The sequence below is a fragment of the Rhamphochromis longiceps genome, linkage group LG16 (assembly GCF_057381845.1).
Source record: "Rhamphochromis longiceps isolate RC_006_pf linkage group LG16, R_longiceps_female_GT1.1, whole genome shotgun sequence".
Lineage (NCBI taxonomy): Eukaryota > Metazoa > Chordata > Actinopteri > Cichliformes > Cichlidae > Rhamphochromis > Rhamphochromis longiceps.
In genome coordinates this window covers 7,073,624-7,093,771 of record NC_140572.1, presented here as the reverse complement: position 1 = coordinate 7,093,771, position 20,148 = coordinate 7,073,624, and the positions used below count along the sequence as shown (strand labels likewise).

Here is a 20,148-nt window from a genome sequence, read left to right as displayed (position 1 = left end):
CAGAATGAGGCTGGCAGCGGGCTGCTCACAGTAATCAGCATGCAGCACATGACCTGCATTTATCCTTACAGCACACAATGTACTTCAGTGTTCTAACCAAAGGGGGTGTAAACTGGTAATATGATATTTTAATCATAATTAAAGGTATAATTAGACCTACAGTGTTTCACGGCAGTGAGACTGTTTATTCCTTTCGCTGACTTTTCCCTCAAAATAATTAGAATTTTAAAATGAATCTGTGCTCAGTGATCATAAATATGAGTAAATCACTAGTTTATTTATTGATTTATTTGGTGTCCAGAATGCTTGAGTAAGCTCTGTTGCTCCTTATAGCACATTTGAGTTTGCCTAATTCCTTGGCAGCTTACTTTCCCTTCAGAAGCTGCAGTTGCTTATTTGCTGTTGCATTGCAAAGTGGTACAGTAAGCATTCTTGGATGAGATGGAATTAAACTAGTGGTTTTCGATTTTGCCACTGTTCCATTTGCTGACGCACTCGGGACCTTTCTTCAGCTTTAATCAATTTGCTTTTTATCCCATCACATTATTTACAAAGGCATCACATCTATGAGATGAACTGAAAGTATCTGCCATCGAAACCAAACTTGTTATAGTACTCTTTGCCAAATTCTGTGAAGTTGTGCTTATGTTATGTCAAATCTTTGCATTACTCCAAAATATTGCCTTACACCAGCGCTAGTTGCAGAGAAAGTCAAATGGATCTGAAACAGCGCATGAAAAACATCATTTTGGTCAAGGCTGGATGTTAGCTGTTGCTACAAACACTATATCAGGTATCTTTGAAATACATGAACATATATGGAAAGTCTACTAGAAGCATAGCTAAAACTCACGAGTAGAGAGGAAATCTGACACCTCTGAAGCAATAAAAAAGATAGGTGTGGGAGACTAGTGGGTAAATATTGACGCCTACGAGATCTTACTCAGTTTTTATGGCCTCTGCTGGCAATTATTAATCACCTACTTAAAAAAAGTAAAAGTTATGCATGCATCGCATGTGCAGTCACTAATGTCTAAGGTTGGCTTTTTTCTTGGTGATATCGTTGCACCGCTTTTACCCAAGTTAGAGAAAATATAACGTTTTTGTATGGTTTGTTCCTGCTGGTTTACCTCACTGTCAACCTAATGAAATGAATGATGTTTCTGCTTTATGACTGCAAAAGATACAGGAAACATATTCATGTGATGAACATGTGATGCTTTGGAACAAGAGGAAGATAAGAGTAAGACTGCAGTTTGATAATATAGTTTTCCAGTAATGATTTTGCAGTTATTAATAACTATATATTTAGTATATATTTGTAAATGTGCTCATGCTCAATTTGATGTATTGCATTCAAGAAAAACAGCTCAAAGTCTCAGTTTGCTAGTGACTAAAAATTAATGACATGGACAACAAAATTCACTACAATCATAATAAACCAGTGTTTAAAACGAATAGTTTTTAGTGCACATATTGAAACAACTGTACCCAAATACAGCCCATTAGACAGTAGACAAAGTATTAAAAACACCTTGTAGTTTAAGCACATTTAAGTAATTAAGTAAATCTGTTGATGCTGTATCAGGACTTTAAACTAAAGGGCTCATCTTCAGGTCTTTGTTCGCTTCTGTCGCTGGTTTTCAGAGATGCTCGCTGCTCACATTGCGTTGTGTGTCATCTGTATCTTGTGATGCTCATTCTGTCACGTGAAGAAAATCCATCTGAACTTGATTTCTGGAGGGGAAAAAAGTCTTTTGATTCCAGTTTGATTCCTAGAAATTTTGAAAAGATTCTTATAATTTCAATCATCTTTAAATTAGGAAACTGTTCTCGCAGAATGAAATCAGTTCAAAAATAATGCAGCTTTCTGGGAAAAGTTAGCAATAGTTGTAAAACTGTAAAATGTTCATTTATGCATGCAGTAAATCACATGCTGTGCATCTGATTTCCCATAAATCTCTCCTTTTGTTTTATAGACCTCTTGTGATAATGTGTTCGTGAGCCGCTTGGCCCTGTTTACAAATGAGACCTCACAGAGACACACTGAGTGTATTGAGTGTTGTCTACATGCAACATGTATATTGACTGGTCCTGATTGCTGCAGTGGCCTCCATCAATCAGCTGATCCCTCGAACGAGGATATAACAGGAGTGTCTTATCTGTTTTTTCTTACCTAGCTTGAAATCTGCCTGTTGTGTGATGATGCTTAGCGTCTTGCTTGCGGCAGCATCACAGGTCCTTGATCATGTGGGGGCTTTGAGCTGAGTTTAGGCTGGCTATGTTTTCCTCTGTAGTTATTAGATGATAGATGTCTGTGTTCTTCCCTGGGGATGAGCTCCGCTTTAAACATGGGATCCCTTTTTTTTCTTTCTTTTTCCTTTTTTTTGCACTCTCACTTTCCCTCTGTGGTGAGGAAAAGCCCATAGGTTTCCAAATAAGGTCTGGGTGAGTGCTGGCAGTATTAATAGAATAAGACTGCCGCTGGGGAAAATTTCTATTGACCTGTTGAAAGACTTTATGTGATCCGTGCTGTTTCTATGGCAGTGTGGGGGGCGGGATGCTACAAGGGCTCCGTGGAGATCCATGAGCAGCTTTAGCTGGCTGGTTAGCTTCAAGTAAATCATAATTAGAGTGACGTTAACCAGCTACGCCACAGGTAGCAAGAGCCCACCTTTTAAATGTCAAATTTCAAACAGCAACACGCGTTTCCTAGCAAGAGTGTTGGGAAACATACAGATCTCGACACCCTACTGTAGCAGTGAGGCTTCAGCTATCAAGGGTTTCATGCTACACGGCAATTGTTCGTACAGCTAATAAGTACTCACTCCACTGTAAATTCAGACACATTTGTTATGCAAACGAGACCCTCTCAGGCTCACAAACATAATGGTTGCTATGAAATGCTTTCGATCCAGCTGTCAAATACACCCGTATTCACTTGTGTGATGTCAGGGTCTTTGAAAAACTTTCAGGTTTAAGGTTTTGTAGCACAAAATTTGTATTATTATTATTTTTGCATGCAGTAATATTAGTTGAAGAAGGATAATAATTTGAATGCAAAATTTGATACTTTAGTCTTGTACAACCTGTTTCCAAGAAAGGTTTGGATAAAAAAAAAAAAAGACTTTTTCAACTGGATCATAAAATCCGTTCAGTTCTTCGTTCATTTTTTTTCATTCAGCTTTTCTGTAAAGGTTTTAGGAACATCTAAACATGTTCATATGCATGCACTGAGTAAAGTTTATCGATGTAATTCACTGTAACAGTTTGAGTATTTATGATAAAGGATCAGCAGAAAAAGCTGAAAGACCAGTAGCTGGAACATGATGGGAAACAAACCTTTGTGGGCAGGAGGACTTCTCAACTCTTGACTTTATCTAAAAAGTCATTAGTCTTCTTTGGTTTGGTCCAGTTCATCTAAACAGTGTTTCAGTTAGACAAGAAGCAGAAATGGCAAAGAGCAACCTTTTCTAAATTCAGCACCTTTCATGTCTCATGCCTCATTTTCTTTTTTTTGTTGTTGGCTGTGGGTCACTTCCAGGTTTGCCTTCCGCCAGCCACTCCTCCTTATGAGTCTGGTTGTTTTTCCCTTTTTTTTTCTTTTGCATGGAGACCTGCTGAGGGGTTTTTGACTTGATAAAGACGTGCTGTGTTTGTTCCGGCAACACTGAGGCCTGTGGTGTTAATGTGATTCAGCTGGCTGATTCAACCCATTAAATAACTCTGAGAAAAGAATGGCCCACTGGCTGTGGCTTGCTGCTGGCTGCCAGTCCCAGGACTCACTGTATGCCTGCAACTGAATGGAAACAATGTCTTTTAGCACTGGTGCTTTGGGCACACGGCAACTTGCGAAGCTGTTTGATAGGTGGAAACTTGGACAGAGTCAATGAAACCCGGAGACGCCTTTTTTCCTGTAAATTAAAAAAAATAAAATAAAATAAATCGAGTTTTCTTAAGGCCTAGATGTGGAAACGTGCCTCAGAACGGGGTTTCCCACAGATGAACAGCTCTCTCTCCTGTTCTACTAACTGTTGGATGCTAGGAACATAACTGGACAGTGTGTCACTACAGTAAGCCTGCATTAAATGCAGCGGCTCAGTAATCAGTTTTCTCTGTAAACCTTACTTTATTTCTGAGTCATTACTCATTACTTGTTTTAGCTTTAGTAGAGATTTAATATACTGCTTTATGATCCCGTTCACAAAGGGATCATAAAACACATGTGTCAGTGTTTGTGTAAGCGTAAGCTGAAAGCCTGGTTAGAGGATGGATGTTGTATCTTAATAATGCAAATAGCCATATTGAAGAGGTTCGGTTTTACTTTCATCTAATGTCAAATTTCCTTTCATCTTGTGACTTAGCAGCAATGGCAAACGATCTGAAGTCTTTATCCTGCATGATCAAAAGCCCAGTTAGTCATTTCCATGACTAACAATTAATACTTTTTGTGTTTTGTTTTTAAGTCAGGGTACAGAAAGCTATCAGTAAACCAGGTGCCTTAAAAATGTCTGGGTATTCTCAGGACGATGTTACATGTTAAACGTTAGATAAACTTTTATAGACTCGGCTTATGCAAATTTTATCTGAACAGAGGCAGTTAACACGGTTAACAACAGTTAACACGGTTAACAAGCGTTAACCGTGTTAACTCTTTCTCGTGGTCTTCGACACTGAGCGCAGATCTGGGTTTAAAACCACCAATTAGTTTTTGTACGTTTTTGCCGTTTATGATGGCAGCTTTGGAAAGTGTTGTTTTTGTCCCTGTGTTAGTGCAGTGCCACTGATAAACACATTGATTATCTCTGCCTCATCACATGCAAACATTCACACTGGGATCATGTGAGTTGGCCTCTGTTGAATCTTCTAATCAGAAACAAGACAGCGCCTTGTCGGGGTTTTAGGTGGATAATCTGATGGAAGCTGTGTCAAAGTCAAAAAAGCAGGTTGTGACACCTCAGTCCTGCCTAAGGAGAAGGAAGTGCATCAGTGGAGCTCGTGGAAACAAAGAGTGCCTTTGCTCTTAGAGGGAAAACAAAGGCACATGTGGAAAATATACACCGCTTTCTACCTTTTTCAAGTCGTTTATGTCACTTTTGCATATGTAAAGTGTAAATATCCTTACTTTGCATTTTCATTTAGCCTCTAAAAAAGAAACACTTAATATTCGTGTAAAATGTTTGCCTTTAACTACATATTTGAGATCATACTTACTAAAAGTTTTGATCAGCTATGTATTTCCATAGTTCACTTTCTCATTATCGCAACTCACCATTCTACCCCTCTGCAGCTTTTTATTAGCACTATAACTATATTTGACTATATTTGGTCAATAAAAAGTCAGAAAATAGTCGACAGCTTATCCACTGACTTCTTTAAATGTCTTCTTTGTTTGTCCATCTGTCGCTCCTGCCTTGAGGGAATTTCTTCTGGAGCTGATACAGCATTCACTTGGATTCAAAGAACTGATAAAAAAATTGTGATATTCCAAGGCCAAGGTCACTATAACCTCGTGAGGCCATTTTTGGTCATAAGTTAAGAATTTTTACTAAGAAGTTTATAGTTTATTGGATTTATTGGATTCTCAGAATCATATCCCAGCTGGCACAGGGCGAGCGGCAGGGTACACCTACACCCTGGACAGGTCTTCAGTCACAGGGCTAACACAGAGAGACAGCGGGACTCTCATTCACACAATTCGGCCAATTTAGAATCACCAGTTGACTCAACCCCACTAGTTGCATGTCTTTGGACTGTGGGGGGAGGAAGTCACGGGGAGAATATGTAAACTCCACACAGAAAGATGGTGGACTCAAACCCCGGACCTTCTCGCTGTGACGTCTTACTAATCACCACCCCACTCTGAAAATAGCCCAAACTAATATTCTGACGACTGTGCAATCATTTGCACACCAAATACAGTTTCTTAATGTGATTTAAAAAGAAAAGATTCCACTTAAATACTAACAATTTTCTTCCATGAAAGCAAACATAAGAAATATAGCAATAGCAAATTAATCTGTAGGGTGAATGATTGTATGAGTGTAAAAGTCCTTTTCCAGACATTACTTGCAGAATTAATACTCTTAAGTACTGTAACATATTTTCCCTTCATTTTTCTTTTTAGCTTGTGTGGATCACACCTCTCCATCTGCTAGTGCTGTTTCCGTTGCTTTTTTAAGAACTCTGTGCCAGGTGCAGTTTTGCATAATATTAATAACACCTGCATGCACACTGAGTTAGGAATCCCGCCGAGTTTAGCACTGTGCCTCCTTCTGTTTTTGGCCGTCATATGTTAGCAAGTCTTGTACAGCGAGTAGAACAAGCAGTTTCAGACGCGCGACTCACGAGTGACACAAAGGTGCAATGAAGAAACACTGCTTTCATATCGCGGCACCAAAGTTTCACCCAGACCTGAGGAGATGAAGTAGCACGCACGTGTATTCTCTGTATTTTGTTTGAGTCATTTTGTGTTTCGCTCCTCCAAAAGACATTTCCTCTATACTGGGAGGTTACTTTTGACCTCACTTGTCTGTATTGTATAGCTCACTCTAAGTGAGCTGCACCTACTGGGACTCAAATGAATCATTATATTATAGTGTAAGAAAAAATATCTACTTATGTTCTTGATTGATTGGCCAAGAGTCAGTTTTCAGTAACGTTGTAGGGAGAAAGGGAAATGACAAGCAACAGTAGGAGCGTTTCATCCCTGGCTCACATGGAAACCCTGTTCTCACTCCCACCTTCTTCCACAGATAGTGTCCAACGTGCTGATCTTTTCCTGCACCAACATCGTGGGCGTGTGCACCCATTACCCTGCTGAGGGTTCCCAGAGGCAAGCCTTTCAGGAGACCAGGGAATGCATCCAGGCTCGCCTCCACTCCCAGAGGGAAAATCAGCAGCAGGTGAGAGAGAGAGAAAGCTCTGGTGACAAAAGAAAAGTTTGTTTGATTAAATCAAGCAAACTTTTTATTAAAGAAATGCTTCACATATAATAATGTCATCCCACCCATGATGTGCTTCAAAATTATGTCAAACACCACAAAGTTTTATAGTGAGTACACATTTATATCGCTATATCGAACAATCAACAGTAGACAGGAACTGTGTTCACAGGGATGGTCGTAATATTAACAGGTTCAAAGTCAAGTTATGATACTGTGATTATTTCTTGTCTTAAAATATCGCTTTTGCCCTTGTTTACCTTCTCCCTGTAGTGGTGTCCTATGCCCACTAGAAGATTACGTTAATGCACTTAGAAGCTTTTTGCCAGCCGCCATTAAACAACAATGCAAACAATTAAACAAGAAGCGTGTGGTGCAAAGAGATTAGGCGATACTGTGCAAACATGAGACACATGCGTAGCCAAAGACTGATATAGAACTGATGGTTATTGGAAAAAAGAAGAAAGAAAAGGAAATGAGCTCCAGGGTGAGAGAGAATCTTTAGTGAAGAAGTATTATTGTCACCTTAATAATTTAGCATGACATTTTTATACAGTACAGACTATTCATTTATAATTTTAAATTAAATTTGTTCAGGTTGAAACTCGTCTTGCAGCTCATTTTCTCACGTCATTCACCTGCAATCCAACAATGAAGGAATTAAAACTGCTTATTGTTTTGTTTTGGTATAGGTTTTTATTATTTTTTACCTGACATTCAAGTAAAAATATGCAGCTCATCTTTTCATGCATTTCAAAATGTCATGACCTGATAACGTCTGTAATTCAGCTGTTGAGAGTATGGCCCGTATTTTTTCGCCATAGCAGCAAAGAAAGAGGTCATGCTGTCTTTGGCATTTTGAAGGTTATACTGTATTATTATTATTATTATTATTTTTGAACAATGGGAACAAAATGTCCAGATTTTATATTGCAAGTTAATCAGCACAACCACAAATGACCTTGGGACAAATATTCTCAGTTCGCACTAAGGAAGTGACAAGTTTTGAAGCTTCTCACGGCCCTCTCTAAATGACTTTGAGCTCGCACTGGCAAATTGGAATCAACGTTAAATTATCGGCGTTTCCTTCTTTACTTATTCAGATTGAGTCTCCCGTAATGTGGCTACAATCCTCATCTATTAACACGCTCACTTGACCTTTGAACTTACGGCTCCTTCTCTTTCCTGCAGGAACGTCTGCTGCTCTCAGTGCTTCCTCGCCATGTTGCCATGGAGATGAAAGCTGACATAAACGCCAAGCAGGAAGACATGATGTTTCACAAGATCTACATCCAAAAGCACGACAACGTCAGGTAACGATCAGGGGCTGATCAGTCACGGGGAGGAGCTGGTCTGGCATTTTTAGAGCACTTCTCCCAGTCTGACTGAGCACTCAGAGAGCTTCAGAATACACTGTTACAAACAATGCATTTTCTCAACAGTCTCCACAAAAACAATGCATGTTTGCCCCGTGAGGCCCAATTCATATTTCATTAGTGTTTAATGTATTTATGTTTTGTTTCAGACAGTATTTTGGTGATTGAAACTGGACTTTGAAAGCCTTCAAATGCTGCTATTAACCTACTGATTATTAGTAAACAATCTGAACTTACAAAATTAGCAACATGTAGACTTTCTGCTGTCGATTATTGATTACTGTGAAATCACAACACATTTCTTTGATGAACTGACTGAACTAAAGTATCTCAACACAACTGAGAACACAGACTTGCCAGATCTGAGCTTATTATTGTAGTTTCGCAGCCTGTGAGTGAACCTACAACATCTGCTGTCCATGCTCAATAGCTCGGGACGTTTTTACACCCTCACACCTTTTATGTGGGGGAGGTAGAGGTGCTGGGAGCAGCTAATATGTACAATTAACATATAATCTACACACTGTTAAACACACGTAAGGAAGTTGCAGCAGAAGTGCTGAATAAATGACGTTTAATCCAAGTTAATCCTGAACGGTGCTGCCTACTCACAGACGATGGCAGAAGAGGTAGGGGGAAGTGCAGACGCTGCCATGGCAACGAGCTGTATGCTGTTTTGACAGAATATTTTTCACCTGCTTCTACGTACGAGATCCATGCATCCATCCGTGATCCAGGGCCATCAAACTCATTTTACTTCACAGATCACACACAGCCCAGTTTGATGACTGATGCAGTCAGCGAGGCATTAATTGATTCACAAGACCCAGGAAGACACACACGTACTCGTGTGTTGTTGTTTTTTTTGTCTGTTATTGTGAAGAATATTCAACATGTTAGTATTGTTTCATGTAGCACCATAAGACCAAAACAGCTGTGAGACCAACAGTTACTACTGTGACCATTTTTATACCGATACTGATTAAGCTTACCTGCTTCTCTTAGAAATTTTACAGCATTTAACGCCCTCTGTCTTTTAGACTGGTGGCTGAACTGGAGTTGGAGTGAAGGGTTTGGCCGTCTCAGCCTTAAACCACAGAGCTTTACTAACCAGATGGATGTCTGCATCATTTTTGTTACACAGAAATGATGCACTTGATGTGGATTTAATATCTGGAACTCTGATCGTGTTTGTCAGATCCCAAATCTTTCTCTTTATGTCTTTTTCAGTCCCACTTTGTAACAGTTCTAGCCTGTTCTTAACACACAGTTTGTTTGACTTATTTTTTATGTGGCTTTGCTCTATTAGCTGTGAACACTGTGTAAACTGTGTAGGACAATGGAAACTGATGTTAGGTTTGGCACCACCTCGTGGAGTAAGAAAAGACTACATCCATTTGTGTCAGTGTACCCACATTGCAGGGATGGAGCCTGCATGTGTCATCAGTTAAACTTCAGAGCTCTGCACTCATTTTGGGGACAAAAATCAGGTATCCATAATTTATCACAAAGCATCAGTTCCAAATCCGGTCTGATGGTCACGGTTGCAGTTAGATAAGCTGTGCTTATGGTGAGGGTAAAGAAATAAATGCACATCTGTACAATGCCATCTGAGATGACGGAAACAAGACTCTTTCTTCTTCTGTGTGCATGTGTGTGTGTCTGCTGGTGTGGTAACAGCAGCCCGAGTTTTGTTCCCTGTAGCTGTTGCAGTCAGGTGGCAGCCCAAACCTCCATAAATAATAGGTGTTATTGAAGTGCTTTATCACGTTGATGTGTCCCCGTGAGACTTCATGGGTTGGAGCATCAGGTCACGTACTTGTGTTCTTGTACACAAAAGTTCTTTTCATCGCTGCTAATGCGATCGTCATTGAGAATCATCTTTTTTATGGTGCGGATTGTTTTTGGAGCAAGGGCAAAGATTAAAGAAAGAAAGAAAGAAAGAAAGAAAGAAGAAGATGTGCATGTGACAGAAGTTACTTAGGCTAGTCTGCATTTGAATGAGCGTATTGTCTAATTGCTAATTAAACATCAGGATAGTCACGATCATTTACCGTAGATACAGTAGAAACAGCTAATGCTTTAACCTCCTAAGACCCGAACTCTTCCAGAGCATGCATTTTTAATTTCTCTTTGATATTTGGGCATATTGGGGCCCGATGAATGTAAAAACAAAGAATTACCAGATTTTTTTTTACCTTATATAAGAGCCACATATGAGGATATTCGTTTAAAATTTTGATAGAACAGAGGCAGTATAATGCTCTTGTAAGTGGATATCAGGCCCTTGTAGAGCAAAATTGAGTATTTTGGTCTAAATAACCCAAAAAGTGAAGTCCACATATGTGGACGCCAGGTCCTAGGAGGTTAAGCTAATGCTGCATCCTTAGTAGTGATGGGATTTCCGGCTCTTTTTAGAGAACCGGCTCTTTCGGTTCGGCTCACTAAAAAGAGCCGGCTCTTTCGGCTCCGAACCGGCTCTTCAGGTTGTTTTGTTGCTTTAATTAATTTATTATTAACAATAATATAAAATTATGCACAAAAGGAATTACTAACGTAAAAACAAGTGGTTTTATTTATATATGTTTATATATAAATATATGCGGTGGCCCCTAGAGACAAAACACGTACAAACTCCAAAACACATTTCTAGCATGAACTGAACTTCCAAAGCAGAGCTACTAGATCACTTAAATGACACAATTGAAAGCATGTGTGTATTGTTTGTGTATTTATACACAGGCACTCATATATATATTCAAATAATTTAAAAAAAAGTTCATTTACCTGTTATTACCACACACCAAATCCGGTCATTGGTACTTGCTGGCTTGTGTAGCCACAAGATAACAAAGGCTCAACACTGCGCCCAGCATCCTGGAGCACTTCTGTTGTTCTTCTGTACGTGTTTTGAGTTTTTATGTGCTTCTGAGTTTTTATATGCTTCTGAGTTTTTACGTGCTTCGGAGTTTGTACGTGTTTTTACGTGTTTTGGAGTTTTTACGTGTTTTGGAGTTTGTACGTGTTTTTACGTGTTTTGGAGTTTGTACATGCTTCAGAGTTCGTACGTGATTTGAAGTTTGTATGTGCTTTGTCTCTAGGGGCCACCGTAAATATACTTTTATTTATTCACTCCACATAAAATGTAATAAATAAATCATCTAATACAAAAATCAACTATTCACATTTCAAGTTTTAACTATTTACATTTTCAGCTTTTTCCTTTCACAAATTTAAAGTGAAAAGAACACAAAACACTGCAAACCACAACACAATTAAATATAAATTATAATATGAAAACTAAAAGAACATGCATATTCTCTGTCATATGGACCTGCATGAATAAACTTTCTCAATCCTTTATCATCTGCAACCGAAAATAGTTGTGGATGATTACTATACCTTTCTAATGTTGTTGTCCATGCCTCTCTTTCTCTCTCTCTGGCTCTGTTCCTGTGCTACTGAGTGTAACTACCGCCCCTCCCCCCTCTGCCCAGCGTAAAGCACAAGGCTCGCGTGCAGAGTGAAGCGGAAAAAAAGTGCGAGAGAGAGGCTGAGAGAAAGAAAAAAAAACAACAAACCACGTGACGGCTCGCGATAAGGAGCCGGCTCGCGTCGTTCACGTCAAAGAGCCGGCTCTAAGAGCCATTTCGTTCGCGAACGACCCATCACTAATCCTTAGACTCATGCTTACCTGTGAAGAAGTTAGCGTTTATGTAATTATAAATCTACAACACTGGATTCCAAAAGCAGGAGAAGAATGAAGACAGAGCTTTGATGTCCTGTTTTCATGCGACTCACTGGGGAGTATGCTGCACATTAGCAACCGCTAAGCTTGGCTAACTTCTCTCCGCGGTGTAAATTTACTGTCGAGCTAACCGAGTGTGACCTGGCCTGTTCGGGGAGCGGGCAGTGGTTTGCTGGTAATTGGGGCTCTGCTGAGCGGCCGAGTAACAACAGGAAGAGAAGTGACAGCTCCCACTGCTACCACTAAAGAGCAAGGGGGGAAACAGTTGGAGGCAGTGAGGTGGAGAGGAAGTCACTTTGGGTTTGGAGCTTATTGCTGCTGTAGAATAGCATTAGGGTCTGCAGTATTTCTACCCATCCCTCCGTCGTGAGAATTCAGACGCAAAGGGTAGCGGTTCAGTTAATGGACTGTGAAAGACATATAATTACATCCGTAGATCCGACACATTTCTACCATTTCAGCCTGAACCGCAGCTACCTAACTAAAGGTAGCGTGTGGGGAAAACATGCCTACAGGTTCGACTAATTTCAAGCAGCGGCGCCTCCAGCTCGGCCTCACTAAACACAATTAGCAGATGGAAGACGTGCAGAGTCGGGCCTTGTGGCGGTGCCGCTGGCTGCTGCGCTACACTGCAGGGCTGCTCGTAAGCTTTATAGGGAAGCTGATAAAACGATTTCAGGACTGTGAGGCTAAAGTCAGGCGGTCTTCATCAGCAAATTGTAATGTCCAAAGTCCAGAAGCAAGAACAGGCAAGTTAATTTTTTATTTATTGTCACAAAATAGTGAAGAATAAACCACTAAAAATAATAAACCAAATTTATTGGTTTATTATTTTTACATTCACAATTCTAATAGGGACAAAAACAGTCAAACTGAGCAAGTAAGTACACTCCTACATTTATCTTTCAGTTAGTCTCAGGTTTTCCAGATTAGGTGTCAATGATTAGAACATATTTAGGGAGGAACCTTTCCGACTCTATGACATCAACGATTTGCTATTAAATTGCAGATTGTCATCATGTATGAACCTATAGTGCTCTCTCAGCCCCAGAGGGGAAAAAAACAGATGCTTATGAATCTGACAAAGGATTTGAAGACATTTATTATGCTCTATGGAAAGTTATCTACAAGTTGTGCAGATGTTGAAAGGAAATTTTCCAAGATTTCCGCAGCAAACTCTGAAAGTTTGATTCAAAAACAAGTCTGTAAAACAATCTGCATATCTGCAATATCTACAAAACCTAAGATTTACTAACATATAAGAAAATAAATCATTATCTTTTTGCAACCATCTAGAAATATCAGTGTGTGCATGTGTGTATGCTGCCACAGGACTAAGCAGCTCGGCTGATTTCAGCAGGCCTTTATTAGTTGTTTTCCAATGCAAGTCTTTTATTGTTTTGGGTCCGCAGCTGTTCTTTGCTGTCTCTGTTTCCCCTTTCACATTTAAAATAATATTTAGTATGGTTGATTGTACCGACTTTCAACAAATAGTACATTCACTGCTGGAGGTAGAACAGCTTAGGAGCAATTGCCTCACCCTCACTGGCTGGAGGAACTTCAGTCATGGTGGCCATTATGTTACCTGAAACTTTTTCTTTTTTCCACTGTGTTCTTGATGGGAGAGTACAGGTGTCGTGTTGCTGCCACTGAAGTAAAGTAATATCCTCCGGCTTTTAGCAACCAGGCCAAAATATGCACTGACTGAGGGATTATGTAAGAGGGCTCTGGGGTAAATCTTACAATAATAACAACAATAATGTTAATTGCACGGCAGTAAAACAAGGAAAACCAGCATTACAATGTGTGTTACGCCAGCACTTAATACACATAATACAATACAAATGTACAAGTACAAGTCTCAATGTTTCCAGCCTGCTAAGATATCCCCAGACAGAATAGTGTAACTGGATCTACTCTGATGGGACACTTATGTGTCAGTCTGAGGATAAAAACATGGAAAGAATATGGAATAATTAGAGGAACTGACCTTATGTTTGTTTTACGTATTCTAATTGACTTAAACAGAAGAATTACAACTGAACAGAGGTTTTGGTTATGCTGCTGGGTCCATGCCTGACCGGATAATACGTCTTTAGTGAATAGGCAGCAACATACATGTATGCAGCAAACAACAGGAAACACATTTGATGTTCACAGTCTTTATACAAAAAGACTTTAATAATGTTCAATAATGAAAACGTGTATGGTTTGCAGAAAAAAGGAATAAAAGGAAAAACAGGAAATTAAGAAAACTGTGGTGGAGAAATTGGAAAAAAAAGGAAGAGACAAAAGCAGAGAAGCAATGATGGCAGAGACTGGAGGAGCTGTTTGTTCTATCCCAAATCTTATAAATTTCCACCATGAAATCACATCATGCATTCAAATCCTGTCTTTAAATAGTTACTGCAGACATTTCAGCATTAATGTCTGCGCTTGCACCAAACACTTTATAAGTACTGTTTTAGTTTCCCCAATAATAAACAAGGGGAAAATATTCTCTTTACAGTGTGCAGTTATGACTGAGTGATTTTTACCACTCTGGGCATGTGGCACATGCAGAACATATTGTTTCTATGAAGCCTGCACAGCTTATTTCTTATTTATGACCAGGTAAGCTATGCACATAATTAGTTAAATGTTTGTTTTAGGCGAGGGATGCAAATCAAGCAGTAAATCAAGAGCTTGTGACTGTTGAGCTTTGGGTAGTGACCATGAGACTGAGGATGCAAGCGGCAGAAATTAGCTTTCTCTGAAGGGTTGCTGGCCCCTCCCTTAGAAAGAGGGTGAGATGATCAGTCATTCAAGAGGGGCTCAGAGTAGAGCCGATACTCCTCCACATCGAAAGGAGCCAGTTGAGGCGGTTCAGGCAGCTGACAGGATGCCTCCAGGGCGCCTCCTAGGTGAGGTGTTCCAGGCAGACCCAGGACATGCAGGAGAAATATCTCTCGGCTGGCCTCGGAATGTCTTGGTGTTCCCCCGGACAAGCTGGAGGAGGTGGCTAGGGAGAGAGAGATTCTTTGCTTAGGCTGCTGCCCCCACGACCTGGCCCTGGATGCTTTTTGAGGATACTGTAAATTTATCTTTGGTTTTTAAATTGTGCAATCAGTCTGATCTGTTGTCCTCAGTTACCACTGCAACAATCCCCGATTGTGTTCGGAATAACCGTAAAAACATTCACTGATCTGAAACCAAAGTCTCTGATTCTTCTTCTAAAGAACTTCCTCTCATAATTTTTTCCCCACGTCTGTGTAGTCCTTATAATCCAGCGTTGTTTACTATTTCCTAATATGTAAAACTTTGTCCTCTTCGAGACCGTAGCATCTAGTGCATGATCTGCTTTTTAATCATTGTCACAAAACTAAAGATCGGTAAGAGTTCACGTTGAACTTTAAGGAGCCAGTCGTCACCCACAGCAAAGATTAAGTGGTACTTAGGGCACTGTCTCTTGTGCATACTTATTCTCCCCTTTGTTGTTTTGTATGTTACCACCCACTGTTCCATCTCATGCTATATCCGGAAGAGTCCTTGCTCTCTGCGCCTCTGGGTCACTGGGGTGGGGAGGGATTGACAAGATCTGTACATTGTAAACAGATTAAGTACTTTAGAAAAAAAACTATTTGCATTACTAAACAAATAAATCATCATCTGTCATGATGTGCAGTGTGGCAGGCAGGCAGGAGCGGTGGACCCAAAATGCAGGACTCAGACACGGAAGTAAAACTTAAAGCGCAGCTGTATTGCTGGGAGAAACCTCACCAAAAAGACAAACAAAACTCTGGACAGAGGAACTAAGGACTAAAACACTGGAACAGAAATACTAAACCGGAGCAGGAGACAAAAAGCACAGCAGGTTGAGGGTGAAGCTCAGGCAGACACACCGTATAAATACACACACCAGGTAATCAGGAAATGGCACAGAGGAGGGGATGCAGCTGGAACTAATGGGCATAACGAGACAAACCTAGAACGGGAAACTCACACTCACCAACTCGGGGACAGAACACAGAGGAAAGACACAGGTAGGGATGATCGGAACAACTAAACACACGACTCAAACCCTAAGAACAAATACAAAACAGAATAAACTAGAAAAGAATAATAGTAAACACAAAGCGCTGGGTTACCGACCCAGGACCACGACATCATCAGGGAGTTTTCTTTAATCACATCGGTCATTTCAATTACGTTCTGTATTCTTCTGCCTTTCTTGTGAAACACATAAAACCCCACATTTTCAGGATAGTTCATATATTTTTTGAATAAATAATAAATATTCTCAGTCCTAAAAAAATTGTGATACTATTATTACTAGTGATGTACTAGATACAACTAATTTAAATCCAGGCTTACATTTTTGGCCCATCGGCTACTTTTTTGGATTGTGTGAGTCTTTTCTTTTTTACTTGTAAAGGTCTGTGTCCCACTGGACAGCTTTGTTTATTTATAACTAAAGAGGGTAAAGCAGTTCTGCTTCCCTTTACTTATCTTTGACGAACATGATGAAACAGGCAATAGTCAGTCTGTTAAGTGAGTGCCATAAGAAACCCAGTATACAGTTTTATTTGCAGACGGTGAGAGAACCCAGTGCCATGTTAAATGACTTCATAGACCATTACTGCTACACTGAGAAGCAATAGGTTTTCCAGATAATATTCCATTTGGGTTTCTTTTCTACTAATTGTTAAATGTAAGTATATAACATTTACACCCAAAAGCTAGCCAACATGAAGTGATTGCTCAGGTGATGCTTCTGTGCATCCTAATAGCCAATCATTAATTGGGTGCTCAGTTTCAGCTACTTTAGCTTGGTCACAGTCACTTCAAACCTGCAAGCTGCTTTGCAGCCCAACTCCACCACAGCTTTTCACTCATGACTTAATGTCAAGTCTGTTGTCAACGCTGGCCAACAAGAGACAAGACAGACAAACCAGTCCACCTAATTCATATTACTGCAAATGGAAATAACATCTTCTCCTGACTGTTGTGGTTACATGTTCTTAATTAGATCGCAGTGTTATAACCAGGGGTGCACATAAGTGGTCCGCAGGTGCGCATTCGCTGTCAAAATAAAAGTCGCGCACCAGATAAGAAGTTGCAACGCGCGTTTGCGTGCATAAGATTTTCTGGAGGAGGACAAACATGTGTTTAGAACTCTTAAAGATGTCGAAGAAGCTCCTTTAAGCAATTACTTTGGTGTTCCTCCACCTCCAAAGAAATGTCAGAAGGAGTCCGAACCGCAAAAGAAGCACGTATTCTCGGAAAAGTGGTTGCAGGAGGTGAGCTGGCTTCAAACAAATGATGAACGCACAGAGATGCGATGCAGAATATGCCGTGAAAATCCTACTCTAGCGGACAAAAACAGTGCCTTTTATATGTACGCAAACGTGCGTTGCAACTTCTTATCTGGTGCGCGACTTTTATTTACCTGCGGACCACTTATGTGCACCCCTGGTTATAACTTTAAAACCTGTAGCACATGTCAGACTTTCCTGTCTTTCTTTCTTCCATCCCACAGTCACCCGCTTTCCTTCATTAACCGTCACTGCCCAATTAGATAGACCTGTGCTGAGTCCAGACACATCGGTCAAGTGTCTGGTTTCACTTCACCTCCCATGCAACAGTTCACCGAAAGCAATCAATTATTCTCAGAAATGTGTACCCCAGAGAGGGAACTCTTAATCCTTTGCAGCCTAAGACCCAAATTGAGTAAATTTAGGAATTTTGGAGCTGGAGTTCATTAGAACACGTTAGCGCTCTTGACATATGAGCAGTCAAGAGAAAAAGGTAGCATGTGAACCCTGGACAAAAAACAAAACAAAAACAAACTGGTATAACGCTTAGACAAAATGAATTTCACATACCCGAAATACACTCACCTCAAAGCAACCACAGGGCCAGTCTTGGCATACTGTACAAACACACCATGTTCTTTCGCCTGTGTAACAGCCACTTACCCTGTGAGATTCATGTGAGCTTGTTTGGTCTAAAACATTTCTTTATTTATAGCATCCTCTTCTCCTTCCTGGAGGGTCTTAATTTGAAAAGCTAATTGTACATAGTCGGGGAAGTGATTAAATCTGCTCCTCATAATGTGAAACAATGACAACGCTTCTTGCCTGCTGGTGTTGTTGCACAGCTGAATATCGGATCGCTGCAGACAATGTATGAACTTGTACGTGATTGTGATTATATCAGAGGCAAAAAGGCAAAAGTTAAAAATGATATAAAATGAGTGAATTGAAGTTTACATTAGAATGTATTTGATAAAACACATTGAAATATGTCAGGAATATGGAGTCTACCTGTGAATCAATGACTGAAGAAAACATGAATATTCACAGATAAGTATGAAAAAAACAATTTCTCGAGAATGAACGACCTTGAATGATCTCGCATTAATCTGCCTTTACTTTTTAACCACATTTTTCTGCACTGTGATGTTCCTTTAGGCTCTGTGCATTTGGTACGGCAGCACAGTTTTATCATAATGTAATGACACATGTTCTAATAAATTATAGGATTAATCTGAGGTCTTTATTCCCCACCTGACCATGACTTACAGCACAAGTTGTTTTCCAGTCCTCTGCTGTGAAATGAAGATTTGGAAACTAAGTAAAGTGAACTCTCTGACATACAGGATGTAAACATGTATGCCAAATATGATTTCTTCTCTTAAACAGTCCTTTGTGAGCATTATTTAAACAGGTGTTTACAAGTGTAGTAAGTGACTGTACATACTGAAGTAACAATTTGTTTTTATAACGACTTTAAATATTAGCATCTCCTTTTTCTGGAGTGAAAAACCTGTTATGCCATATGGGGCTGTTTTTTTTTTTAACATTTAACACTTCCTCTAATATTTTCTAACATCAGATTTTAGCCAGATTTTTCATATTTCAGTCAGATATTTTTAACAGAAGATTAGTTTAGCTTTCCTTTCAGGGCGTTATTAGCTGGCTCAAGCCCATGTGTGTCATAAAGTGTACATTACACTGCATGTTTATATTGCAATAAAAGCAGCGTAGTGCAGTGATGTGCTGCAAAGGTCAGCTTCAAACGTTGCAGTTTGGATCAATCAGAAATCATCTTTTCGGAGCGGGTAAGAAAAACACAGTGTGCATCCTTTTATTCTTTCTTATTTTTCATATTTTTCTTGTTGAGGCGAAGGCAAAGAAAACAGTTCTTAAATCACTTATAAAGAAAGCATAAAAAAGGATAAAAATGAATTTGAGAGGCCCTGCAGGACTTGGTTTTTTGAGCTCTGCAAATTCCAGGCTGTCCTTCAAGGTTTATCTTTGCATTAAATTGGGAACGACTGTCATAATAAAAAATAAAAAAATCTCTGAATAAAAACTATTTATATCCACTAAAATCTGTTCATGCCTGTTCACCCACCTCCCCTCCTAGATTAAAGCAGGAGATAGATGTGTTGTATTTTTTAAGCTTAAGTGAGTGTTTGTTACAGCTGCTGTAAGAAAAACCCTGCTAAGCAGTATTGTTTTTTGCAGCACACGAGGCACGGTCTCATCCCCTTAGTAATGAAGTAATGAAGTTAGTAATGAAGTAATGAAGTTCATCACATGTTTCACCCCATGAGGACATCAGAGAATAACTACACTCATTGAAGAAAGAAATGTCAAGCGTGAAACAAGACTTTCTGTGGGTTACGATGTTTCACAGAACAACTTCAGCCATTCACAAGCCTTTTTCGTGGCTTTTATCTGAGTGTACGTGAGGCCAATCTCGCTGTCTCCCAGAGCTAAAGCCGAGCCTATTACTGCCTCTATCTGCCAGCCTGGCCTCTTTGTCCTTGTTTCTTTCAGTGGTTCAGCCTGGTGAAATCATCAGCCCCGCTGTTGTGCCAGTGTCAGTAGAGTAAATGCCTCAATCGCAGAAAGGCCTGTGCTGTATCATCTTACCTTGTTCCCAGCTAACTTTTCGCAAGCTCAGAGTTACTCCACATGTATTAGACACTCTCTCTCTCTCACAAACGCACATGCAAACACACACACTTTGCACAGACCTCGTTTAAACTCCAGATTAAAGCCATTGTATTACACATGACGGTGCAAAGCCC

General features: G+C 39.9%; 1 protein-coding gene across 2 annotated transcripts in view; it reads left to right on the top strand.

Annotated features, from left to right (window-relative positions):
- The window catches only part of adcy5 (adenylate cyclase 5), a 98,008-nt gene that overhangs the window by 41,520 nt on the left and 36,340 nt on the right, over positions 1–20,148 (top strand). For both annotated transcript variants that reach the window (XM_085383642.1, XM_085383641.1), the window contains exons 2-3: positions 6,756–6,905; positions 8,136–8,257. In XM_085383642.1, the coding sequence (XP_085239768.1) occupies positions 6,756–6,905; positions 8,136–8,257 (272 nt within the window). The remainder of the gene's footprint in view (positions 1–6,755; positions 6,906–8,135; positions 8,258–20,148) is intronic.